The sequence below is a fragment of the Dermacentor albipictus genome, chromosome 3 (assembly GCF_038994185.2).
Source record: "Dermacentor albipictus isolate Rhodes 1998 colony chromosome 3, USDA_Dalb.pri_finalv2, whole genome shotgun sequence".
Taxonomy (NCBI): domain Eukaryota; kingdom Metazoa; phylum Arthropoda; class Arachnida; order Ixodida; family Ixodidae; genus Dermacentor; species Dermacentor albipictus.
In genome coordinates, this window is record NC_091823.1 from 182,986,703 (window position 1) to 183,010,942 (window position 24,240).

General features: G+C 48.3%; 2 protein-coding genes across 10 annotated transcripts in view; one reads left to right on the top strand and one right to left on the bottom strand.

The window, feature by feature from the left end:
• The window catches only part of LOC135918099 (uncharacterized), a 703,603-nt gene that overhangs the window by 24,907 nt on the left and 654,456 nt on the right, over window positions 1-24,240 (bottom strand). For all 9 annotated transcript variants that reach the window (XM_065451754.2, XM_065451756.2, XM_065451757.2 and 6 more), the window contains 2 exons: window positions 23,251-23,367; window positions 13,037-13,126 (listed from right to left, as the gene is read on the bottom strand). In XM_065451754.2, the coding sequence (XP_065307826.2) occupies window positions 13,037-13,126; window positions 23,251-23,367 (207 nt within the window). The remainder of the gene's footprint in view (window positions 1-13,036; window positions 13,127-23,250; window positions 23,368-24,240) is intronic.
• On the top strand, window positions 2,072-12,131 carry LOC135918097 (uncharacterized). Its single transcript, XM_070534844.1, has 2 exons — window positions 2,072-2,740; window positions 12,069-12,131. The coding sequence occupies exons 1-2, from the start codon at window positions 2,107-2,109 to the stop codon at window positions 12,083-12,085; spliced, it is 651 nt and encodes a 216-aa protein (XP_070390945.1). The 5' UTR covers window positions 2,072-2,106; the 3' UTR covers window positions 12,086-12,131.

Below are 24,240 nucleotides of genomic sequence, written 5' to 3' on the forward strand. Positions count from 1 at the left end.
ATATTCCAGTGCCGTGAACCCATGGTTTCAGGAGAAAAGCTTCACCACCAACATAGACACTCTCTCCTGTTGCCCCGTCTAGCCTCTGGAAGTGAAATTTCTTCCCTGTATTCTCCCATACCGGAGGTCGAGTATCGCGTGACCCGCTCCACAGTGAAGGGTAGAGGAGAAAAAAGAGAAAGAGGAGAGGGCCGGAGGTGTGAGGAGAACTATAGGGGAAGAGAAATAGGTAACACCAATGAGGACTTTACCCACCCTGCCTTCCCTCTTCGTTGGATAGGAGCTTCGTGTATGAAGCCAGTCTACTTTATGACTTGAAGCCGGTCAAGAGCCTCTGCTTTAAAAGGACAGACAAGCGCTTAGAACATGAATTGAGATAACCCTGCTGATGGAAAGCTTGCCTATTGTATTGGTTAGAATCAACCATGTTTTTCTCATTGAAGGTGAATTCATATTGATATGTGCACCTGTTTATCTTTTTCGGGTGACCACTTGTCACCGCCTAACAAATGTTATCGCACAGCGAAGGACGCGCCTGCATGTGTCGGAAGTTTCTGGAATGTATAGGGGTATCACTCAAGTTTGCGCGTGCGCACCTGACCCTTCTCTGGATCGCACAGCGCCGGCAGAGCGGCAGTCGCTCGCTCGCACTTTCGCAGCAGCCCTAACAGTCAGAGCTTTGACCCCTAACCCGCGGTTCGCAGTGAGTTGCGACCACGGCAGGTTCAGGCCAGGGGGGACAGGGTGAGTCTCGACCTAAGGTGTTTATTCACCTTAGAGTACAAGTATACCAACTGACAACAACAGCAAACACACATACAAATACAACACAAAACCACAGTGGCGGAGCGTTCCGCGCGTATGGGGCGAAATAACCGCACAATGTGCGAACCGCAAAAGAGGCTGATAAGAGTTCAGCTCACCCAGAGTGGATCCGCGCTCGGGCCCTGGGGCGGTCAGTCGCTCACAAAGGCCGAGCGTAGCAGGGGGACGGCGTGCGGCGGTCTCAGCGGCTGAATCCAGATGCGGCCTGTTGCAAGCTCCTCAGCCGAAAGACAAAGATGCATCGGGGGAATAGTGCTTCTCCCCGCGCGGCGGAGAGGGAGTCTTCCCAGTTCCAAGAAAGGGAAAGGAGGGAACGGGGTGCCTTGGCTGCAGCTTCGCGGCCAGGCGCAAAGAGCAGCGGGAGCGGCGAAGGTGCCCTCTCTCCGCTACCCTCTGCGAGCGAGCACGTGATTATCACGTGATAACCGCGTGGCCGCTCCAGAGATATTGGGATGCGCGTGCGATCCCCACATCTGTTATCGATAGTTCCATCCGCTGTTCCATGTTTACACAACGTGAATAGTGTAGAACTTTCTGGAAGGCAGGCGGGTCCCAGCGATTACTCTGGAACATTTGACAACTGATGTATCAAAGCCGACGTGCTTGACCCGCTGATCAGATCTTCGACGATCACAAACTCTGTTCGCCGCTTTCGTTGAGCTTTGAGTGTAGCCTGTTCTTATGGGCACAAGTTCGCCCAATAAAGTTAGTTTCACCATTCACAGTTTTGTTGCTGTGTCCTCGACCGTCACTACCACGTGACATCTGGTGGAGGTGCTAGTTCGTTCATGTACCAGACGCCCTCGACAAGCTGTGATCCAAGCCTGGACCGCAAAAACAACAACATCATCCCGGAATATTGAGCAACCCGCTGACTGCAACAGCTGCCCCCTGAGCTGCTTCCCGCGAAGACCAAGACAAGCGTGGCTGTTGTATACTGATATCGCGTGTCACACTACATTTTCATGATAATCGCTTATCGGCCACGCAAGCAGCAGTCGGCAGATCACATGTTCATCACCCTATAAAAAGGGCACGGCATCAATAAATGTTGTCTGTTCCACCCTGGCGTCCGGCTGACACGCTACAGTTCGGCATCAATAAACGTTGTCTGTTCCACCCTGGCGTCCGGCTGACACGCTACAGTTCGGCATCAATAAATGTTGTCTGTTCCACCCTGGCGTCCGGCTGACACGCTACAGTTCGGCATCAATAAACGTTGTCTGTTCCACCCTGGCGTCCGGCTGATACGCTACAGTTGGCGACGAGGAAGCGGCGGCGATGGCCGTCGGCAGGATCGGCGAGTATCGTCTCAGCACAAACGCGTCATGGGACGAATACGTCGAGAGGCTAGAGATGTTCTGCGAAGCTAACAAGATAGCGAAAGAAGAACAGAAAAGAGCCGTCCTGCTGAGTTGTTGCGGCAAAGAAGCGTACGGGCTCATCGTGACTCTGGTGAAGCCAGCAAGACCGACAACAGCAACCTACGAGGAAATTAAGACGGCGGTTCGCAAGCACCTGCATCCAAGGCCTTCAGAGCTATACGCAAGGTTTTTGTTCTACAAGAGAAACGAGGCTGCCAAGGAATCAGTTGCGGACGACGTCACGGCGCTTCAGAAGCTAGCCGAAGACTGCGGTTTTGGCGACGTGCAGCTCCCGTTGGACATCATGATGCGAGATCGTTTCCTATGCGGCCTCCAGAACGAAGCAGTTCAACAGCCACTTCTCGCAGAACACGACCTTACGTTCAACGTTGTGTACGACATGGCCGCGACCGCAGAAGCGACAGCCAAGCAACAACGAGACACACGGATGCACGGCCAAGACGAGGTGAAGGACTGCCAGGGCATGATACAAGCAACCCGCACGAGGCAAGACGTCACGGCAGAGGGATCTAGTTGCTACCGTTGCAACGGTAAGCACGCTACGCATTTATGCAGTTTTATAAAAGCGGCATGCTTCAAATGCAAAAGGGTTGGACATATTGCGAGGGCTTGTCGTTCAAAAGACGAAAGTAAAGCGGCCCGGAAGACGCCTGAGCAAAAGAGGAAAGTTGAAAAGAGCAAGGGCGTGTACGAAATGAGTGCATTGTTTTCACTTTGCAAAGTGAATGAGCAAGAACAGAAGTTTATGGTTAAAGTACAGATACAAGGACAAGAAGTCCCGATGGAGGTTGATTCCGGAGCATCGTGCTCAATTGTGAGTGAAGATACATTTAGAGTAATCGAGAGAAATCGGGGTGAAATACCACTCCAAGATTCTGGAACAACTCTCGTAATCTGGTCAAAGGAGGCGTTACCACTGCTGGGTCGAGCAACCGTCTTGGTAGAATTCAAGGGCCGGAAGGCAAAGCTGCCGTTGTTGGTAGTAAAGAATCGAGGCAACAGCCTGATTGGGCGAAACTGGTTTAGGCCGTTAGGCATTTGCTTGCGGGGAATCGAGCAAGTAAGCGCGGAAGACGTGCCCTCACGATTTTCCAAGGTGTTTCGCAGGGACCTTCCTGGCTTCAACGGACCACCAATTCACATCGAACTGAAAGACGACGCTCAACCAGTGTTTCTCAAAAGTCGACCAGTTCCTCTTGCCCTCAAGGACGATGTGGGCAAGGAAGTGGATCGCTTGGTGCAACAAGGGGTATGGGAACCCGTCGCGTACTCCAACTGGGCCACGCCACTGGTAGTGGTAAGAAAAAAAGACGGAACTTTATGCCTGTGCGGTGACTACCGTAGCACCGTAAACAAAGCTATTAAATGCAGCGGGTATCCTTTGCCCACTACCGCTGAAATGCTCGCAGCTCTGGGTTCAAGCAAATTTTTTACAAAGCTAGATCTAGCTCAAGCTTATCAACAGCTAATGCTAGACGACAAATCGGTTGAAGTGCTCACAGTTAACACGATAAAGGGACTGTACAAAGTCAAACGGCTACCGTTTGGAATTTCGGTGGCACCATGGGTATTTCAACGAGTCATTGATACGCTGTTAGCAGGCATTCCCGGCGTGAAAGCCTATCTTGATGATATCTTGATTTCTGGCCGTAACGCGGCAGAGCACGCCGAGAGATTAAAAACAGTACTATCGCGTCTGCAGAATGCGCAGTTAAGAGTAAACAAAGACAAGTGCGAATTCAACAAGCCGAGCATTGAATTCTTGGGTCACAGGATTCACGCCATGGGAATACATCCGAGCCGAAGCAAGACTGACGCCATCCATAAAGCGCCCGCACCCATAAGCAAAAAGGAGCTGCAAGTGTTCTTGGGGTTACTAAATTTTTACAGCAGTTTTCTCAAGGGCAAGATTGAAGTGGCAGAACCCCTCTATCGACTGCTCGACCATGACCACGAATGGAAGTGGACAGGTGAACACCAACGTGCGTTTGAGAGACTAAAAAAATTGCTTAGCTCCGACTCTGTACTTGTGCCCTATGACACCAAGCGTCCTTTAATTTTGTGCTGCGACGCATCTCCTGTGGGAGTGGGGGCAGTGCTAGCCCATCATACGATTGATGGGAAGGAACAGCCCATAGTGTATGCTTCCCGGACGCTTGGAGCCAGTGAACGTAACTATGCTCAGATTGATAAAGAGGGCTTAGCTGTTGTCTTTGGCGTGAAACGGTTCCACCAGTACCTTGCTGGGCAAGAATTTACGGTCATAACGGACCACAAGCCATTACTGGGCCTGTTTAACACGGACAAGAGGGTGCCTGAAGTTGTGTCGCCCAGAATGCCCCGTTGGATTTTATGTTTGTCTGCGTATAATAACTACAGCCTTCAGTAGAGGCGAGGCCAAGAAAACTCCAACGCCGATGCACTCAGTCGTCTGCCAGCTCAGGGAGACGAAGACGAGCCACAGCCACCTGGGGACGTGCTCCTGTTGGAAGCGATCGAGTGGCACCGCTGCAGGCGGCAGACATCGCTGCGCTGATCAAGAAGGACAAAGTATTATCCATGGTAAAGGAATGGATCCTTAGTGGCTGGCCGTCAACACAACTGGACAGCAAGTTCGCGCCTTACGAGGTGAGGAAGACGGAGTTGTCGTTGCATCGTGATTGCATACTGTGGGGGAATCGCGTTGTAATTCCTAATGCAGCAAGAGAAAGTGTGCTTCAACTCCTACATGCAAATCACCCTGGGATGAGTGCTATGAAAGCGTCAGCTAGAGGGCTCATGTGGTGGCCGAAAATGGACCACGAAATTGAAGAGTTTGTACGACACTGTGAGCCATGTCAGAGTAACCGGCAAAGCGATCCCAAGGTTCCAGTGCATTTTTGGATCAAGCCAGATCAACCTTGGAGTCGCCTACACATTGATTTCGCTGGTCCAGTTAATGGAGAAGTATTTTTAATCGTGGTAGACGCGTACAGCAACTGGGCTGAGGTCGAAATCATGTCATCCATGAAAGCTACAGCTGTCGTCACCAGCTTAAGGAAGATGTTTGCGACACACGGTGTGCCAGACGTTATCGTTTCGGATAATGGCACAGCATTCACTAGCTCGGAGTTGCAAACGTTTTTAAAGTGCAATGGTGTGCATGCTATTTTCACTGCTCCTTACAATCCCGCCAGTAATGGTAGGGCGGAGAGAATGGTAAGAAAAGTTAAAGAAGCGTTAAAGAAGCAACAGGAAGGTTCAACGCAGTGCAAGATTTCGCGGTTCCTGTTTAAACAGCACACGACACCGCATTCGGTCACGGGGAAATCTCCGGCAGAATTGATGTTCGGACGAAGGCTGAGGACAGCCTTGGACAGACTTCATCCGGACCGGCAATACGTGCCGGAACCACAACGACCGGAGATTAAGAGGTTCCACGTCGGTGACGCGGTCTATGCTAAAAGCTTTTGTCCAGGTCCAAGGTGGAAGGCGGCCAGGGTTGTGGCAGTGCGAGGCCCGGTGTCGTACATCGTCCAGCTGGACAACGACGAACGCCATCACAGGCACCGGAACCCGTTGAGGAGCTCCTGGACGAGGCTCGAAGCCGGTCCAGTCTCAAGTGCAGACTACCACGTCAGGCTGCCTCCTACAGCCAGACGACCACAACATTTGTAGCATTTGTATAACTTGCATAACTTGTGTATTCTTTCACCAGTCCGATTTTGTAAAAGTGTTCACTTGTATTTTTGTGTATTTTCCTTTTCATCTGTGCTCTTTAATAGTGTTCACTTGTGTTTACCGCTGTATACTCCAATGCATTTTCTGTACATTTTCTTAACCCACTCCTGCTATAGCGCAAATTGCGCTGCAGTATGTATAAATAAATAAATAAAATAATAAAATAACAGCTGCCGGTCAGCACGGAAGCAGCCGCAGGGGCAAGACCGGGCCAAGCTACCCAAGACCCGGTCGAGACGCGAAGATCAACACGTGATAGACGGCCTATCGCACGTTATGGCATTGATGACTAACCAGACATTTTGCAATTGTGTAACGAATCTTAGGGGAAAGGAATGTTGTATACTGATATCGCGTGTCACACTACATTTTCATGATAATCGCTTATCGGCCACGCAAGCAGCAGTCGGCAGATCACATGTTCATCACCCTATAAAAAGGGCACGGCATCAATAAATGTTGTCTGTTCCACCCTGGCGTCCGGCTGATACGCTACAGTGGCCAAGACAACAGCAATGGCTGCAAAAACCTTGGGACCCACCGTCTTTCCATGGATCATCGACTGAGGACCCAGAATCCTACGAACAAATCGCGTCTTTCAACAACTAGGACTCCGAAGACAAGCTGCGGCATGTATACTTCGCCTTAGAAGACGCCGCCAGAACGTGGTTTGAGAACAGAGAGCCAACCCTGACAACGTGGGACCTATTCCATAGCGGCTTCCTATGAACATTTACAAGCATGGTGAGCAAGGAAAAGACCGAAGCTATGCTAGAAGCCCGAGTACAACTACCCAACGAGAACATAGTGATCTTCACTGAGGAGATGACGTGCCTGTGCTGCCACGCCAACCAGGATATGCCCGAGGAGAAGAAAATTCGGTTCCTCATGTGTGGGGTAAAACAGGAGCTCTTCGCCGGATTGATATGCAATCCGCCCAGGACTGTTGCTCAGTTTGTTTCCGAAGAAACAACCATTGAGAAGACGCTCGATATACGGACAAGGCAGTATAATCGCCGCATTTCCACCGATATTCAATAACTCGGCAGTGAAGACCTGCGAGAGACCATCAGAGCAGTCGTTCACAAGGAACTGCAGAAGCTCTTCCCTAGGTCGCAGTCTCAAGTGGCCTCAATCGCTGACATCATCAAAGAGGAGGTTCAGCGATCACTTGGGGTTACTGAAGTGCAACCGTCATTGCCACAGTCCCAGCCAGAAATGATGACCTACACTGTCGTCGGCTGCCGTCAAGGTGTCCCTGCGCGATCACGCCAGGGCCCTGTAACGCCGCAATTCCATTGTCCACCGCTGCCGCCGCCAGCATGCCCACCTGTCGCCCAGTGCTGTTACGCGAGGAAAACAGTCATTTGGCAAGCCCCCGACTGCAGAGAAGCCAGCCATGTGTACCGCCGATGCCCATATCACGACTTGGGTCTCTGAGGGTTCGCCGTCAACGTGCCACGTCCACAGCTTGGAGAGCGCCCACGTGACATCGCCGACTACCTCGCCCCCACTCAATGGAGTTCACGACGACCATACCATTCGCTATCACCAGGCCGCTATCTGTCGCCGCAGTGCTGTCCATACACTGGCCCAGCCTGGGGCCGCTCTGCGAGCCTATATCTTGAAAACTAAAAGAAGCAACCGATGTAGGTTCGGTTGCTGCTCGTCAAAGTGACGAAGATCCTCCACCACCACCAATGATGTCGAAGAGACTATCTCAATGACATAACAACGACACACCGCCATCCCGACAAAGTCTGGAAGCAAAGAATACGCTGATGAAAGGTGACCTGACGACGCCATGTACCAGCCACAGGTCAACGCGACGCAGCCGTGATCTGACGCCAACACCTAACTGTAACGCAAGACAAAGAACCACCGACCTCGACGTGCTTCTCGACGGCCACGCAGTCACCGCCTTAGTGGACACAGGAGCCGATTACTCCGTCATGAGTGGACACATCGCCTCCCAGTTGAAGAAGGTTAAGACTGCATGGGAAGAGGCCCTCAAATTCGGACTGCTGGAGGACGCCTAATAATGCCGACTGGAATCTGCACCACTAAAATTACAGTTCAACACCGAACCTACCCTGCCACCTTTGTTGTCCTCCAACACTGTTCACGAGACGTCATTCTCGGCACGGACTTCCTGAACCAACACAGCGCAATCATCGACCTGAAGTCAAAGTCGATAACGCTGTCGGAAGATCAAGCGATACCGCCATAGAGCTGTCGCAGTCACCACGCCTTGAGCGTGCTCAAAGATCAATTCAGCATTCCACTCCGCTGCAGCATTGTCATTTCCATCGGCACTAAAACACCTGCAGACGTAGAAGGCGTCATCGAGTGTGAGCAATATCTACTACTCGACCGTGAAATTTGTGTCGCAAGAGGGATCACTCAAGTGCACGGAGCAAAAACAAAAATGTTGCTGACAAACTTCAGTCAGGAGTTCAAGCACATTAACTAGGGCACAACGATCGCATACATCGAGGGAATTCTGGAAACCAGCAATGCATTTGTCCTCTCGGATTCTGCCGCATCTATCTCGACGACCATAGTTCTCGAACCAGACTTCGACATAAATCCAAGTCTCCCCATGAGTAAACAGCAACAGCTCGGCAGTCTTCTTCGACGATACAAAGACTGCTTTTCGACGTCATCGAGGATTCAAGAAACGCCAGTCGCAAAGCATCGCATAATAACCGAAGAGTGCGCTCGACCACTCCACCAAAGCCCTTACAAGTTTTGACGCGAGAATATGAAGCTATAAGACAACAAGCCGACGAAACGCTGTGCAACGACATCATCCAGCCATCTAAAATGCCGTGGGAATCTCCAGTTGTCTTAGTGAAGAAAAACGATGGAAGCCTACGTTCTTGCATCAATCATCATCGACTAACAAGATCACTGAGAAGGACGTATACCACCTCCCATAGATAGAGGACGCATTGGATTGGCTCTGCAATGCTAAATATTTCTCGTCGATGGATCTCAAGTCTGGCTACCGGCAAATAGAATTCGATGAGAGAGATCGCGAAAAGACCGCCTTCATCATGCCAGACGGCTTCTATGAGTTCAAGGTCATGCCATTCGGACTGTTCTTGGTGCCTGCAACATTCCAGCACGTCATGGACACGGTGTTAGCAGGATTGAAGTGGCAGACCTGTTTTGTTTACTTGGATGACGTCGTCGTCTTCGCCAGAAATTTCGACAATCACCTTAGGCGACTTGTGACTGTACTAGAAGCCATCATATCAAAGCTCACTCTGAAACCGGAAAAGTGCCGCTTCGCTCACGATGAGCTTCTCTTTCTGGGCCACGTCATCAGCAAATCTGGAGTCCTCTCCGACCCACAGATGACAGCTGCCATCACAAAGTTCCAGCAGCCCACTGACAAGAAGGCAGTGTGCAGATTCCTTGGCATGTGTGCCTACTACAGGCACTTTGTCAAGGACTTTTCAGCATCGCTGAGCTGTTGACACATCTAACTAAATGTGATGTCGAGTTCAAGTGCGAAACGCCTCAGGCTGACACATTTGAAGAACTCAAACAACGCATGCAATCGCCACAGGTACTTGTGTACTTCAACGAGTATGCCGATACAGAAATCCATACTGACGCCACTAGCCTAAGCCTTCGTGCCGTTCTAGTCCAGAGGAAAAACGGGATTGAACGGGTGTTAGCTTACGCTAGCCGGTCGCTGTCAAAAACGGAAGGCAATTATTTTACGCCCGAAAAGGAATGCCTTGCCATCGTTTGGGCTACAGCAAAATTTCACCCTTACCTACATGGCAGGCCATTCAAAGTCGTCAGCGACCATCACGCATTGTATTGGCTAGCAAAATTAAAGGATCCTTCAGGACAGCTGGCGCAGTGGAGTCTCAGACTACAAGAATACGACGTCACTGTAATGTACAAGTCTGGAAGAAAACACTGATGCCGAATGCCTATCACACGTCTCCATTAACCCGCCGCTGCAAGATAAAGAGGATGACGACGCCTTTCTTGGAATAATAAGTGCAGAAGACTTCGCTGAACAGCAACGAAAAGACCCGGAGCTAAAAAGCCTCGGCGAGTATTTGGAAGGGCACACCGACATTGTCCCTAGGGCATTTAAGCGAAGATTGTCTTTGTTTTCGCTTCACAGCAACCTACTAGTAAAGAAGAACTTCTCACCAGTCTGCGCCCAGAAGTACTGCATGCCTTGCATGACGATCCAACCGCTGGGCACCTCGGATTCTCTTGGACACTATCGAGGATACAGAAAAAATATTACTGCGGCACCTTATCGCCGACGTTGCCCATTACGTCAAGACATGCCGAGATTGTCAGCGATGCAAGACACCACCGAAAAGGCCAGCGGGATTACTACAGCCGACCGAGCCTCCTTGCCAACCATTTCAGCAGATCGGGATGGACTTGTTGGGACCCTTTCCGATGTCAACAACTAGAAATAAGTGGATCATCGTGGTGACGGACTACCTCCCCCACTTCGCTGAAACGAAAGCTCTGCCGAAAGGTAACGCAGCCGAAGTGGCGAAATTCTTCGTCGAGAATATGCTGCTGCGGCATGGTGCCCCAGAAGTCTTCATCACCGACAGAGGAACGGCCTTTACAGCGGAGCTCACCCAAGCCATTCTGCAGTACAGTCAGACAAGGCACAAGAGGACAACTTCCTACCACCCACAGACGAATTGTCTTACGAAGCATTTTCGCCTGAATAAGACCCTTGCCGACATGCTAGCGATGTACGTCGACGCCGAACACAAGACATGGGATGCCATCCTGCCGTAAGTAACCTTTGCTTACAACACGGCGGTGCAAGAAACAACACAGATTACGCCGTTAAATCTGGTTTACGGCAGGAACCCGATGACAACTCTTGACGCCATGCTGCCGCATGTCACCGATGAAGAGAATCTTGACGATACCACCCACCTCCCCAGCGCGCCGTTTGAATTCTTCGCTAAAAGTTGCGAAAAATGATCTTTGGTGCCCCATGTGGCAAAAACATGAAGATGCACAAGAGGCCTATTGCGTGTACATGGTTCCTGGTCTTCTTATAAGTATTGAAATGCAGTACTTTTTTCTGTTATATATATTTTTTCTAACTTACAAGGTGGAGATAGACCTTCGTTCGTAGTGATAGAAAAGTGGCACTGCCTTCGCCTTCATTTTCGCTGAGTTGGCTTGGCTCGTCTATCCCCAGAACAATGACGACAAAGGCCAGCCAGTCATGATGTAGGCATGTACTTGGGGGAAGACGCAGTACAACTATAAGAAATGTCTACAACTACACAAACTTATTGTACCAGCTTCTTATTTTCAGAAGTGGTTGAAAGGGTCAAAATGTGGGTGGCTAACCACAGTTGCACTCACTCCTGTGAAAGCAGATCGATGGGTAACTTTCACAATTTGCAAAGTGAACTATCAGCATCGGTCTCGCTTCTCAGGGTTGTTGGAGGAGGGACTTTTCCTTTTTTAGAGGCTGCTCAAATCGAAAAATTCTGCTAACAAAATATCCACGCGCTTTTGGAAGCAGCCACTGCAGGTGTAAACACTACCGAGGACGAGCTTTGTGTTGAGCCATAAAAAAACTAGATCCTTAAAAAAAGAATATTGGATGTCAGCCCATTTATAGGTAAAGCGTGCCAAGGCAGCCGAAAGAGTAAGCAGCGGATTGTGGTTTTGTTTTGCTGCAAGTCTGATGGTTCTGAATAGGTACAGCTGACACTTATTGGCCGCTGCCAAAAGGCTCGTTGTTTCAAAATGGCCGGCCATTTGCCTTGCATTTACAAGGCCAACCGCAAGGCTTACATGGCGTCTGCCTTGTTCAGAGCTTTTTACTTACCTCGACTGTAAAATGGGCAGCCAAAACAAAAAGATCTGTTTGATTTTGGGTCAGTGCACTGCCCACCCGAAAGATGCCACCCTCCCAAATGTCAAACTTGTTTCTTTGCCGTGAAATACGGCAAGCCACGTATCATGTCAAGAGCCTCTTGGTGTGTCATCTGCTTGTAAAGGTTGGAGCAGAAAGATATGGAGCTGAACATCAGCATCCTACATGCGATACACTTCATCGCAATGAGTTGTAACCGTGAGACCGATTAATAACTGCTTACTGAAATGCAGCTTGGCAAGCCATCTGAAGACCACACACAAGAGCCAGCAGTTGGAATTGAAGATTGAAGCAGGCTCGGAGTTATCTGCACTGAGGATGGTTTTGTCACTGTCAGTGATGACCTCGTTGACTTGCAGTTTGCGTACCATGGAGGACATTGCCAAAGAGCTTTCCACATCACAGCCTGATGCTTTGACCAGTGAGGAAGAAGATGAGCACTGCAGCAATGACGAGCGCGGCAGCAGCCCATGATGGTGGAGACGCTCTTTGCACTCGACGTGCTGAGGCATTCAGTGGCGTGCGAAAACATTCCTGAGGTCATGTAAGCTCACTTTTATGTCTTCCAGGAGGTGAACGTTGATGATTTAGGCAAAAAGAAAACGCGCACGGATATTTAGGAATTTTTTCTGATGCAAATAAATTAATTTTTTCTTGATATTGCGTATTTTTTGACGATACGAATTTTGGGTGATACAAATATTTCACGCGACCTCGTGAAATTTGTATCACCGAGATTTTACTGTACGACATAGTGGAAAAATAATTTTCAGAATTTTGCTGTATGCTGTGCTTTCTTGTTATTATACTTATTCAGAATTTTGCAACAATTGAGGCTGTGGGTGCGATTTGCATTTGCCTGTCGAGATGCAAGTCGTCATGAAGAGCAGATATTGTGCGTGCAACCTTGGCTCCGCTGCCAGTTTAACCTGTTTTCTGTGAATTTAGTTCGGAGCTTTTAGACTTTATGTCCAAATGCGAGCTTAGACGTTTCTACCATACAAACTTCGTAAGCATTCGCAGTAGTTGCTGCAGCTGATCACCCACAAACCCAAACTCCACTTCAAGCGCACTGCTCTTGGTTAAGCTCATGGGTGTGATCTTACACCCGATCTCCATCTAATTAACAAGTGCACTGCATTTTTGTAAGAATTGAGCTTAACAAAGCCCATTTTAAAGGAACAAAACAATGCCCACTAACCGTGGTGAACGAGTTGAGTTGGTACTGGCCACAAGAATCCTCCTTCTCCACACGCTCCTGTGCCTTCTGAAGAAACAAGCTTTCTTGGTCCTGCAAGAAGTGGTACATCCCATTCAAGAAGAGAAGCTGCTGAAGCCAATGTTGTGCATTTCATTTGATAAGCTGCATCCTTGTAGTAGTGCCCTTGGTAAGCTATTCAGACAGGTGGACGCCCAAAAATAAATCACACACACAATGCACCAAGGATGTGCTCAGAAACAAGCATCTTCATAGAACCTGTGGACGATGACGGTTTTATTATTGCGATTGCAATTACACGGACACTCGAGACGAATTTTCACCATCGGTGTCATCATCATGTTCCGAATAAATATACAGTCGAATTTTGTTGGTACGATTCTGCATGATATGCTTTTTGGGGATAATACATTTCCTTTAGTTTTCCCAGCTAACATCCCATAGGAGCAATGTATTTTTATACAGTAATTGAGATCGTGTTTTCACCTAAAATTGAATAATACGACTGCAGAAATGTACTTTTACTGGTATTTACAAAACTCATAACATGCCAAATAACATTCCAACAACCCAGGAACAGTGTGTTAAGCCCCAGTCATGCTGGAGGAAAAACACTGCTGTGGCAGTGCAACCACACCGACTGGCGATGCGCTGCTGCTCAGCTGAGTGAGGAAAGGTCGCCTTGTGTTGACTTCCAGAATAATGCCTTTATGGACATTGAACAGATCAAGTTCAGTGAAAACTGACGAACTGTTTCAATGTTGCTAAATAAAACTGTGTTGGCTGCGGTTCGTGTAATGTCAAGTGGTGCTGATCTGCATAACATGTTATGCAGAGCAGTATTGTTTCGCTGAGTATGCCTATTTTCATACTTCATGGAGCTTGTTTCAGATAATGAGATTTTTGAAATATACATTTTATTTTCTGGTTACTGTGAACATTGTATCAATGAGATTCCACTGTGTATGTATGCATATATTATGTATGTATGTATGTATGTATGTATGTATGTATGTATGTATGTATGTATGTATGTATGTATGCATGTATGTATGTATGTATGTGCATGTGTGTGTGTACAGGGTGTCCCACATAACTTTAGCAAAACCTTAAAAATATGCAAATGCCACGCAGCTGGATAGAACCAAGGCGATGTTGTTTGCGTCGCTTGGAGATACCCAGATTACTTTTTTTCATTCTACATAACTACACAATTAGTCCTATTCCAGTCGTCATTATTAGGTGCCCTCCAGCGGTCCGAATTCGGGGACCTTCCCATGCAGTGTTAACTTTCTTTAACTGGGCAGCGAAGGGTTCACTCATGATGGTCATGCCTACTACCGAAAGTGTGCTTGAAGGACATCCCGCTACTGTCTTGCGAGATGCAGGATGCGACTTTATTATTGTCAAAAGGTCCCTCGTACCAGACAGTAAGCTGACAGGAAAAATTTCCTCGGTCTGTCTTCTGGATAGAAGATTGTTGAAGCTACCTGAAGCAAATGTGGAGATCGCGTCACCGTTCTTCACAGGCAAGACTCGGGTCTTGTGCGTGGACAATCCTTAATATGATATTGTCGTGGGAAATGTGAAAGGTGTACGGAATGCCTCCAATCTTGACAATGAATGAAAAAGACATCTGTATACATTGATCGCTGCGGATGAATCATTTAGGGCAGAAGGTGAAAACTGTTCTATCAATGAATCCATCTCTGCTGACACTTCATCATCGGCTGCTAGAGAAACCAGGGACAAATCGGAAGTGGCAGCGACAACGAGACAGACAAGATCAGGTTTGCATTCGTTACCAGTACCAGCTATTAACCCCCTAGACATCAGCCCAATTGACTTGAGAACCACACAAAGGGAGGACAGCAGTCTACATAAATGCTTTGAAGCAGTGGACAAAGAGGTGAAGACTATGTTCGTCGACGTCCAATTCTTTGTAAAGGAGGGAATTCTTTACCGAAAATACACACTGCGGTCAAAGAAACAAAGGGAACAGCTTGTCGTGCCCAGAAGCCTTCGTCATTTTGTGATGACAATGGCTCACGAAGGGATCCTTGCAGGACATCAGGGAATAAAGCAAACCACAGACCGTGTGTTCGAAGAGTTCTACTGGCCTGGAGTCCAATCAGACATTACGCGGTTTGTTAAATTGTGCGATACGTGCCAGAGGACTTTTCCCAAACATTTAATAGGTCGAGTACCATTGGGTAACGCTCCAGTCATTGATACTCCCATTTAAGAGAGTTGCCATTGACATTGCGGGACCATTATCTCCCATGTCAGAGAATGGGAATATGTACGTTCTTACAATGGTCGATAAGGCAACGCAGTATCCTGATGCTGTGGCACTGCCTAGCATTGAAACGGACAAAATAGTTGAGGCACTTCTAGAGATGTTCTCTCGTGTAGGAGTCCCACAGGAGATAATCAGTGACAGAGGCACATCATTCTCGTCACGCCTGATGAAGGAGCTAAGCCGGCTTCTCTCTTTTACGCAGTTGCCAACAACTCCATATCATCCGATGGCAAATGGCCTTGTGGTGAGGTTCAATGGCACCCTTAAACAAATGATAAGACGAATGTGTCAAAAGAGCCCGAGAGAACCATTGCTCTTTGCTTATCGCAATGTTCCTCAGTCAAGTCTGGGTTTTGCACCCTTTGACTTGTTGTATGGTTGTTATGTCAGAGAGTTTCATGGCTATATTGAAAGAATTATGGATAGGTGATCATCTTGATAATGACACAAAAACCTCATATGGGTATGTAGTTGAGCTACGGAAGCATCTTGAAGACACTTGTCGTTTAGCCAAGGAGGAGCTTCAAAAAGCAAAACTTGTACAGAAGAAACACTACGACCGGAAGGCCAGACCACGTCATTTAGCTGTTGGAAACAAGGTTCTGGTACAAGGAGCGCCCTTTGGACGAGGAGCACCTCGGGTCGTCGCCTTGCAAGGGGCCTCAGGTCGGCCTGCTGACATCTCGGAACCTGCTCCTACGCGCGAGGTTCGGGTTACCGGGCGTCCATCATCGAAACCGGAGCCTTGGGCAGTCTTCTTGCTTGAGACTTCTGAGTGGACTGTTCCCATCTACGGAGCTGTGGGACGCGTCCACCTTTTCTGGCCCTGTGCTGCTGCTTCTGCTCTTCCACGCCGGTCATCACTCTACGAGCAAGTGTTCCACCTCAAGGACTCTACATCTCACCACACTCTGGACTTCAACCGCAACCTCGTGAGACTACATTTTTTCTTGTTTACGAGCAACCTTGTATGTGTGGGTCTAGTTGAAGATATTCATGTTTATGTGCCGTCTAATATAATTGTCGTGTGTTTCTAATCATGCACCGTCTCCTCTATTTTCCTTGCGTCACACGCTTTGCAACGTGACGATCCTAACCCATCACACATTAAGAGAAAAAAATGGCATGGGCAGGTCATGTAATGCGCAGATTAGATAACTGTTGGACCTTTAGCGTGACAGAATGGGTACCAAGAGAAGGGAAGCGCAGTAGAGGATGGCAGAAGACTAGGTGGTGCTATGAAATTAGGAAATTCGCTGTTGCTAGTTGGAATCGGTTGGCACAGGTGAGGGGTAATTGGAGATCGCAGGGAGAGGCCTTCATCCTGCAGCGGACATAAAATAGGCTGCTGCTGCTGATGATGACAAAACAAGTTATGTATGAGGCGTGTACTGCAGCGGAATTCCTCTTTTGCTGCCATCTAGCGCCGCCACCACAAAGCCTGTGCACGGCCTGCGAAATGCATGGCGTGCCGGTGCAAGCAAAGTCTGGGAAATGCACCACGAAATGGCTTCTTGAAGAGGAAGAGAAATTGCGATTCGAAATACCCCAAAGTGGAAGGTGCACTTCTACAGTGGCTGAAGAACACCAGGAGCGCAAGTCTCCCCATACGTGAACCTACACTTACTGCAAAAGCTGGAGCTCTTGTCCTCCAAAATGGGCCATAAAGATTTCAAGTGTGGCAATGGTTGGCTTGAGCGGTTCAAGAAGACACGCAATGGCCTCGAAGTCGATTGTTGGATCTGTACGATTGTTGGATCTGTACGAGGCTGTCCATAAAATTGCTGGCCAAGAGCTAAAAGGCGACTTCGAGGCATTCGCATTGGCTGATGCTGCTGCTCCTGTGGTCGCCCTAGTGACAAATGCGGAGATACTAATTGACCCTCTGGCAGACAAAGAGCCACCTACGAAGTGCCAACTATGGTGCAGATGCGGGAGTACCTACGCCTGCTGCGAAAGAAGGTTGAATGCATGGGCGGTGACCATGGCCTCGTGCAATGCTTGGTCTAATTAGAGCAAGGGTTGCTCGCACTTGGTAGGAACTTGAAACAGCCAAAGCTCACTTTCTAAGGTAGACGACTGGGCGTGTTGGCATTGCATATTAGAGGTTGGATTGCGTAACATTTTGACGAGGCACACAGAAGAGAAAAAGCGCTCTGTGGTACGCGTTTCTCTTCTGTGTGTCTCGTCAAAATGTTGCGCAATCCAACCTCTAATATCCCAAAGCTCGCTGCTTTTTTGGCACCTGTATAGTGTTTTGCTTCATTGAGCACAGTGGAACCCTGTTCATACGTTTTTCGCCGGACCAGGGAAAAAAAACGTAACAGCCGGGAAAACGCAACAGTGAGGAAAACGACAAAAACGAATGAAAAAAGTGCAGCTTCAACTATAGACAATGTATTTCCACAGAGTGCGCTTAGGACTTAAAAAAGGCTAGAATGGTGGCTTGCCGTTTCTTTCGCTCGCTAGAAATCACCGCACGTTTCACAATAGCCTGGAAGGCCGCATTGCTGTCAGCGTCGCTGTGAGGTGCAACGTACCTGCGGAGGAGGTCCAGAGCCACGACGGCTTCTCCAAAGCTAGGATTTGTCAACTCCCCGGCATCATGCGGCTCGTGCTCTTCGTCGTCACCGCGCCACGGCAATGGACAAAGGAATATCCGCGGGAAATTTTGCCCTCTTTGGCGTAATCATGCTAGCGTGCTAACAATTGTTTAGTATTGCTGCGGGGCGCGCGCGTCTGAGCAGCCCGGTAGCGCGCGGCGCGGTTTCGCGAGAAATGTAAACAAGAGAGGAGAGCTGGCCTGATAGGCGGAGCAACGCCATGAGCAACACCAACTTCTGGCTACACTTTAGCTTCACAAACAGTGACGTCAGGGCCTCTCCCGAGTTTCCTTCCTCCGTGAGTCGACCCATCCAAAAACCATGCGGTGACCGTAATCACAGTGATGATAGTGAGAGCATTTTTCACGAATGGCCACTCAGTGTGCGGCTTCTTGCAGCCAGTTCTATAGCCAAGCCCGGCCAAGCCTGGCCAAAACTCGTCAAAAGTCAAAATGGCGGTTGGAGCGCGTTGCCTACTTTACCCCAGGTGGGTTCGGGGTGCTAAGTTGCGACGTATCATGCGGGAACGTTTTCACAGCTACTACGTAACAGCAGTGTTCCTTATACATTGGATCCTATGGAAGCTATGCCGGGACCGGATGAAAACGACGTAGCAGCCGGGAAAATGCAGCAGTGAGGAATGTAACAGCGGGGTTCTACTGTACATCGTATTTTGACTTCCTCGCAGTTGTGCTGCAATTAAAGCTCGTCTGCTTTAGCTTTTCTCAAGTGGTTGCTTATATCGAATAACCACTTATAACGAATTTTTCGCTGTCCTGCAGACTTTGTTATAATGAGGAACTACTGTATTGTCGTTCACTGTTTACAACAATGTTTTAAACAGGATTTCTTTCTTGAGGAGAAATATTGCTAATTTTATATTGAGTAATGAGAAAGCATGGTCCTTCCCCACATCCGGGCATGAAGAGAATAATTATCTGTAGGGTTAGTTGGTCTTGCATCACTGATGAGAAAAAATTAGCGCACCAAAAAGCACACAGGAAGGGAGGAGAAGTGCGGCTGATAACTGTTTAACAGCTGGAGGCTATCACATTTATATCACCTTGTCACACACGTGCACAATAAGTATGCAGACACATCACAAGAACACATGCAAGGCAAGGATGGTTGCACAAGAAGTCAAACTCTGAGTTAAGAAGTGCGAATGACGGCTTACTTACACAACAATCTCTGTTCTTTTTTATAAAGAACACGGCAGAAGCCATATAATGACAACTGTCAACGGAAATGCGCCAGCACTGAATCAACATTGCGACACAACATATTGCCACCAATGTAACGAGTTATGTATGAGGTGTATACTGCAGTTGAACTCGTCTTTCACGCTTCCCTAAGAGCGTCGTGCCATCTAGTGCGGTCACTGCGAAGCCTGTGCATGGCCTCTGAAATGCATGGTGCGCTGGTGCATGGGAATGCTGAGGAACTAGTCAGGTAGCAACTGGGCTCTCCTCTTCCAATTCTCTTTGGGACTCTCTCTGCTCCCTCTAGCGGAACTGCCGGGAAGTCCATGCGTGGCCTCCGAGACGAGAACTGTGGCGCGCCGGTGACTGCAAGTGTTGAGAATTCTTTTCTCGCCTGCAGCACACTCAGTGGCTCATACTCAGTGACCCAAGCCCCAGTGCATTCATGGCACAGCTCTCAGAAGTGTTGGCGTAGAAGGCGTTCATTGAAAAGTGGCACGTAAGTGCATTTGTGACGCAGCCTGGTAATGCGTCAGCTTGCTGTCCTTGAGGAGCCTTCGAGAGTGACGGGTTCGATTCTGTTCAGCATCGGAGAAATTTAAGAGATTTTTTTTTGTCATTGTACAGATGACACATTCCTAGTGACACATATTTAGTTACCCAAGTTGGCGTAAGACGTTTATTCAAGAGTGGCACACACCTACTGGCACATACCCACCCAGTGACCCAAGCTAGCCTCAACAAGGTTTATTGAAGACCGGCACTGACTGAGTTGCACATATCCAATCTTCCAAGTAAGCATCTAAGAGTTTCTTTGAACAGCGTGCCCAGGTGCCTAAGTACCGACATAGGTACCTACCCGAAACCTGTGTCGACGCGAAAGAGGTTCGTTGAAGAGCGGCACGTACGTACACATTGCACACATACTCAGTGACCCAAGTTGTTCTGATGGTTGGTTTTGAACCATTTTCTCAGCACAGCAGCCCAAGGCACCACCTATTCAACCACAGACTACCAAGTGACTCAGGTACGTCGGAAAACAGTTAAATACAAACATACAAAGACAGATAGCTTCCGGAAAGTAAGTGAAGTACCTAAACAATGCTAACACATTGAAAAGGCTGGAGGTTATACAGTAGGTGCTCAAAGTGTCACACAACCCTAAATAGGTTGCTATTCATCATGGTGTGCCTCTAGATTTTTCTGCCCCCAATAAGATTTTTAAGCTTTGTCCTTGAATTTGTGAATGCAGACAAGGTTGCCGTACTATACACGAGAAACCATTTATTAGGTGTTTTAGACGTGTGGTTTATGCCATCCCCATTTCGAGAGGAATATGGCGAGCCATCGGCATTTAATCGATGATAATGATGTAGCGTCTAAGCATGCAGCTCAGCGCGCCACGCACTCGAGCTAGCGCTCGAACAAGAAACGAGTAGTCCAGCTGCGTCCAGTGATTTTGTCTGTGTTCAACCAACGAGTAATAAAGAATGTGGGAGATGGTAAACCACACTTCCGCACCAGTGTCGATGAGATAACGCACCTTATTGACACGGTCAGTGATGTGAAATAGGCAGGTGGTTGTTGGGCCGAAAGCACTCACTGCCTTCAGTGCGAGGCCGGTGCGTTTTCCACAAATGTACATGGTTGGCGGCACTGATTAACATAGGCTCGGTACCGGTGGTGGCACCAGCACATGCCGCGGTGGGTACTTAATGAACTGATGTGACCGTTGGGGTGGCGAAAGTCGCGTGACATGCTACGTTGATGGTTGGGTTTGAGCAAGTTCATATGGGCACAATATTCGCACTATCAATCAGGTGATAGAGAAATGTGCAGAATATAACCAACCCTTATATAATAGCTTTCATTGATTACGAGAAAGCGTTTGATTCAGTCGAAACCTCAGCAGTCATGGAGGCATTACGGAATCAGGGTGTAGACAAGCTGTATGTAAAAATACTGAAAGATATCTATAGCGGCTCCACAGCCACCATAGTCCTCCATAAAGAAAGCAACAAAATCCCATTAAAGAAAGGCGTCAGACAGGGAGATACAATCTCTCCAATGCTACTCACAGCGCGCTTACAGCAGGTATTCAGAGACCTGGATTGGGAAGAATTTGGGATAAGAGTTAATGGAGAATACCTTAATAACTTGCGATTCGCTGATGACACTGCCTTGCGGATCCGGATCATGAGACGGAAATAATCAGAAGAATAAGAATGGGCTAGGGTGCGTTTGGCAGGCATTCTGAGATCATGAACAGCAGGTTGCCATTATCTTTCAAGAGAAAAGTATATAACAGCTGTTTTTTATCAGTACTCACCTACGGGGCAGAAACCTGGAGACTTACGAAAAGGGTTCTATTTAAGTTGAGGACGATGCAACAATGATGGAAAGAAGAATGATAGGTGTAACATTAAGGGATAAGAAAAGAGCAGATTTGGTGGGGGAACAAATGCGAGTTAAGGACATCTTAGTTGAAATCAAGAAAAAGAAATGGGCATGGGCGGGATATGTAAAGAGGAGGGAAGATAACCGATGGTCATTAAGGGTTATGGACTGGATTCCAAGGGAAGGGAAGCGTAGCAGGGGGCAGCAGAAAGTTAGGTGGGCGGATGAGATTAAGAAGTTGGCAGGGATGACATGGCTACAATTAGCATATGACCGGGGTAGATGGAGAAGTATGGGAGAGGCCTTTGCCCTGCAGTGGGCGTAACGAGGCTGATGATGATGATGACATCTGTGATCTTATCAGCCATCTGTGCGAGTGAGTCAAGGGATTCGGATGACGATGTGCTCAAGATCATCCGTACCTGCTGAGGTAGTAGCTGCAGGAACAGCTCGAACAAGATGGAGGCATCCAGTGCAGCAGAGCGGTCTCTGATGAGGTGCTGCATGCGATGCAGAAGCTCCGAGGGTTTTCCGTCACCAAGCTCCTCTTCTGTGACCAGTAGCTGCAATCTACGCTGTTCGGACTCGGATGTCCGGTGTACGAGTTCATTCTTCAGAACATCATATGGGCTTTGAGGAGGCGGGGAGCGGAGAATATTTCTGATGGTGCCGGCGACGGGAGGTGGTAATGCACCGATGATGTGGTCGAACTTCGCGGCTTGTGACGTCATGGGGTGCCATCAAAAAAGTGGCTCGATGCTCAGAAACCAGAGTTCTGAGCTGGTTTGCAAGAGTTTGGGTAGCTTGATGTTGGTGACGACAGGGTCAGTTGCCATGGCATTCATTAAGGTGTTGTCAGGGGGTGCATTGTCCATAGTCTGCTGTGACGAGAGGTTTCCAGCGTAGCCAAGGAAATGAGAATGGCCTTGCGAACACGGGTGCATGAGCAGGTGACCTGTTGCTGTCTGGCGTCTATGGTCACCACTTGTAGGAAGACGTGTGGTTTATGATCTCCCACATTCTTTATTACTTGTCGGTTGAACAAAGATGAAATCATGCAATGCAGTCGCTTGTTTCTTGTTCAAGTGCTGACTCGAGCGTGTGGTGTGCGGGCTGCGTGCTTAGGCGTCACTTCACTATTGTCGATGAAACACCGATGGCTCGCCATAGAAGTATTCTAAAAAATTAAGCAAGAGGAAAAGGCCCACGTTACTGTGTGTGGTTGCAAGGCTCGTTTTTTGGAGACTACCATCCTGGGCAGGAGTGGCAACGCTTCTTCTAGAGTTGCATTGGAAGCTTTCTTTTATCAAAAAGAACAGAGGTCATTGTATAAGTAAGTGAGCTGTCAATCGCACTTCTTAACCGAGTTGGACATCTTGTGCAAATGTCTTTGACTTGCACTTGTTCTTCTTGTGATGTGTTTATATTTCTATTGTGTGCATGCATGACAAGGTGATATATATGTGAAACAGTCCTGCTATTAAACAGCTATGAGTAGCTGAGCTTGACTGTCTGCCCTTCCTGTGTGCATCATCTTTTTGTGGCGCTATATTTTCCTCACTGGGAACTGGTACGAATAAATGAAATATTTCATGCAGCTGACACAGCACCACAATTCGGCCTGATGGAAGTACCTCTCAATGGTAAATTGCACATACCACGAGAGGTGCACCTAGAACAGTGACTACTCACCAGGGGTACATCCTCAAAAGAAATGCCATACTGCTGTTGGGCCAGAGCGTGGCCACCGTGCTGGGTGGGGCAGCCCCTGTGCTCCCCCTGTGGCACCAACAGGGCCCGGAACAGCGGCTGCAACAAAACCATGTCAAGCATAACAGCCAGGGGTGAGGAGCAGGCAAGGACTTGACTGAGGACAGGGAGGAATCTTCTTATGCCTCCTATTGTAGCTCACTGAAATTATACTGTCATTAGTGCCAAGGTCCTCCTTCAGTTATGGCTTTATTATCAGGAAGACATAGAATGGCATGGTGATATCAAAAAAATATTGGCAAACAGTATGGTAATCGCCATATCAACAACGATGCAAAAGATGGAGCCTCCATCCAACACAGTCAACCTCACACAGTACAAGAACAATATATACAATATACTTTCACAATTGCCTGGAAAATACACAGAAGTGGATGCTACATTGGTAGGCACTAACACTGTCTCCGCACTCAGGCACGAGTGTGAGCAAAGGTAAGCATGAACAAGAGCAGATGAACTCATTGCTCTAAGGGAAGGCACATATGTATGTTAGTGGACGTGAAGGGGGAATGCAAGCAACCACAATCGACATTGGCACTGGATGCATCTACAGGCAACAGTGTTCCACACACACGGCCAGCAGCGTTTCTGGCGCCATGCCAAACGGCAAACTTACCACTGCAGAAACGCTGTTGCTCGAAGATGCCAACAAGACCAGTGCTGAGTTGCCAACCCTTGCAAAAGTGATAGAGAATGTCGCTCTGTGCCAATGCCACCATCACTGACCGAAGAATGAGGCACACTTTGTGCTGTTGGAAAAATGGTGCAAATAGCCTCGAACAAGACTTGCCAAAACAGGCCAACAAAATGTTGACAGTAAACTTTCACTTTTCGGTGCATTCCCTGTCTATGTCGTCTCATTTGGCAACAACGAAATTCTTGCAAAAGTGAATTTGCTTTCCCCACCGATTT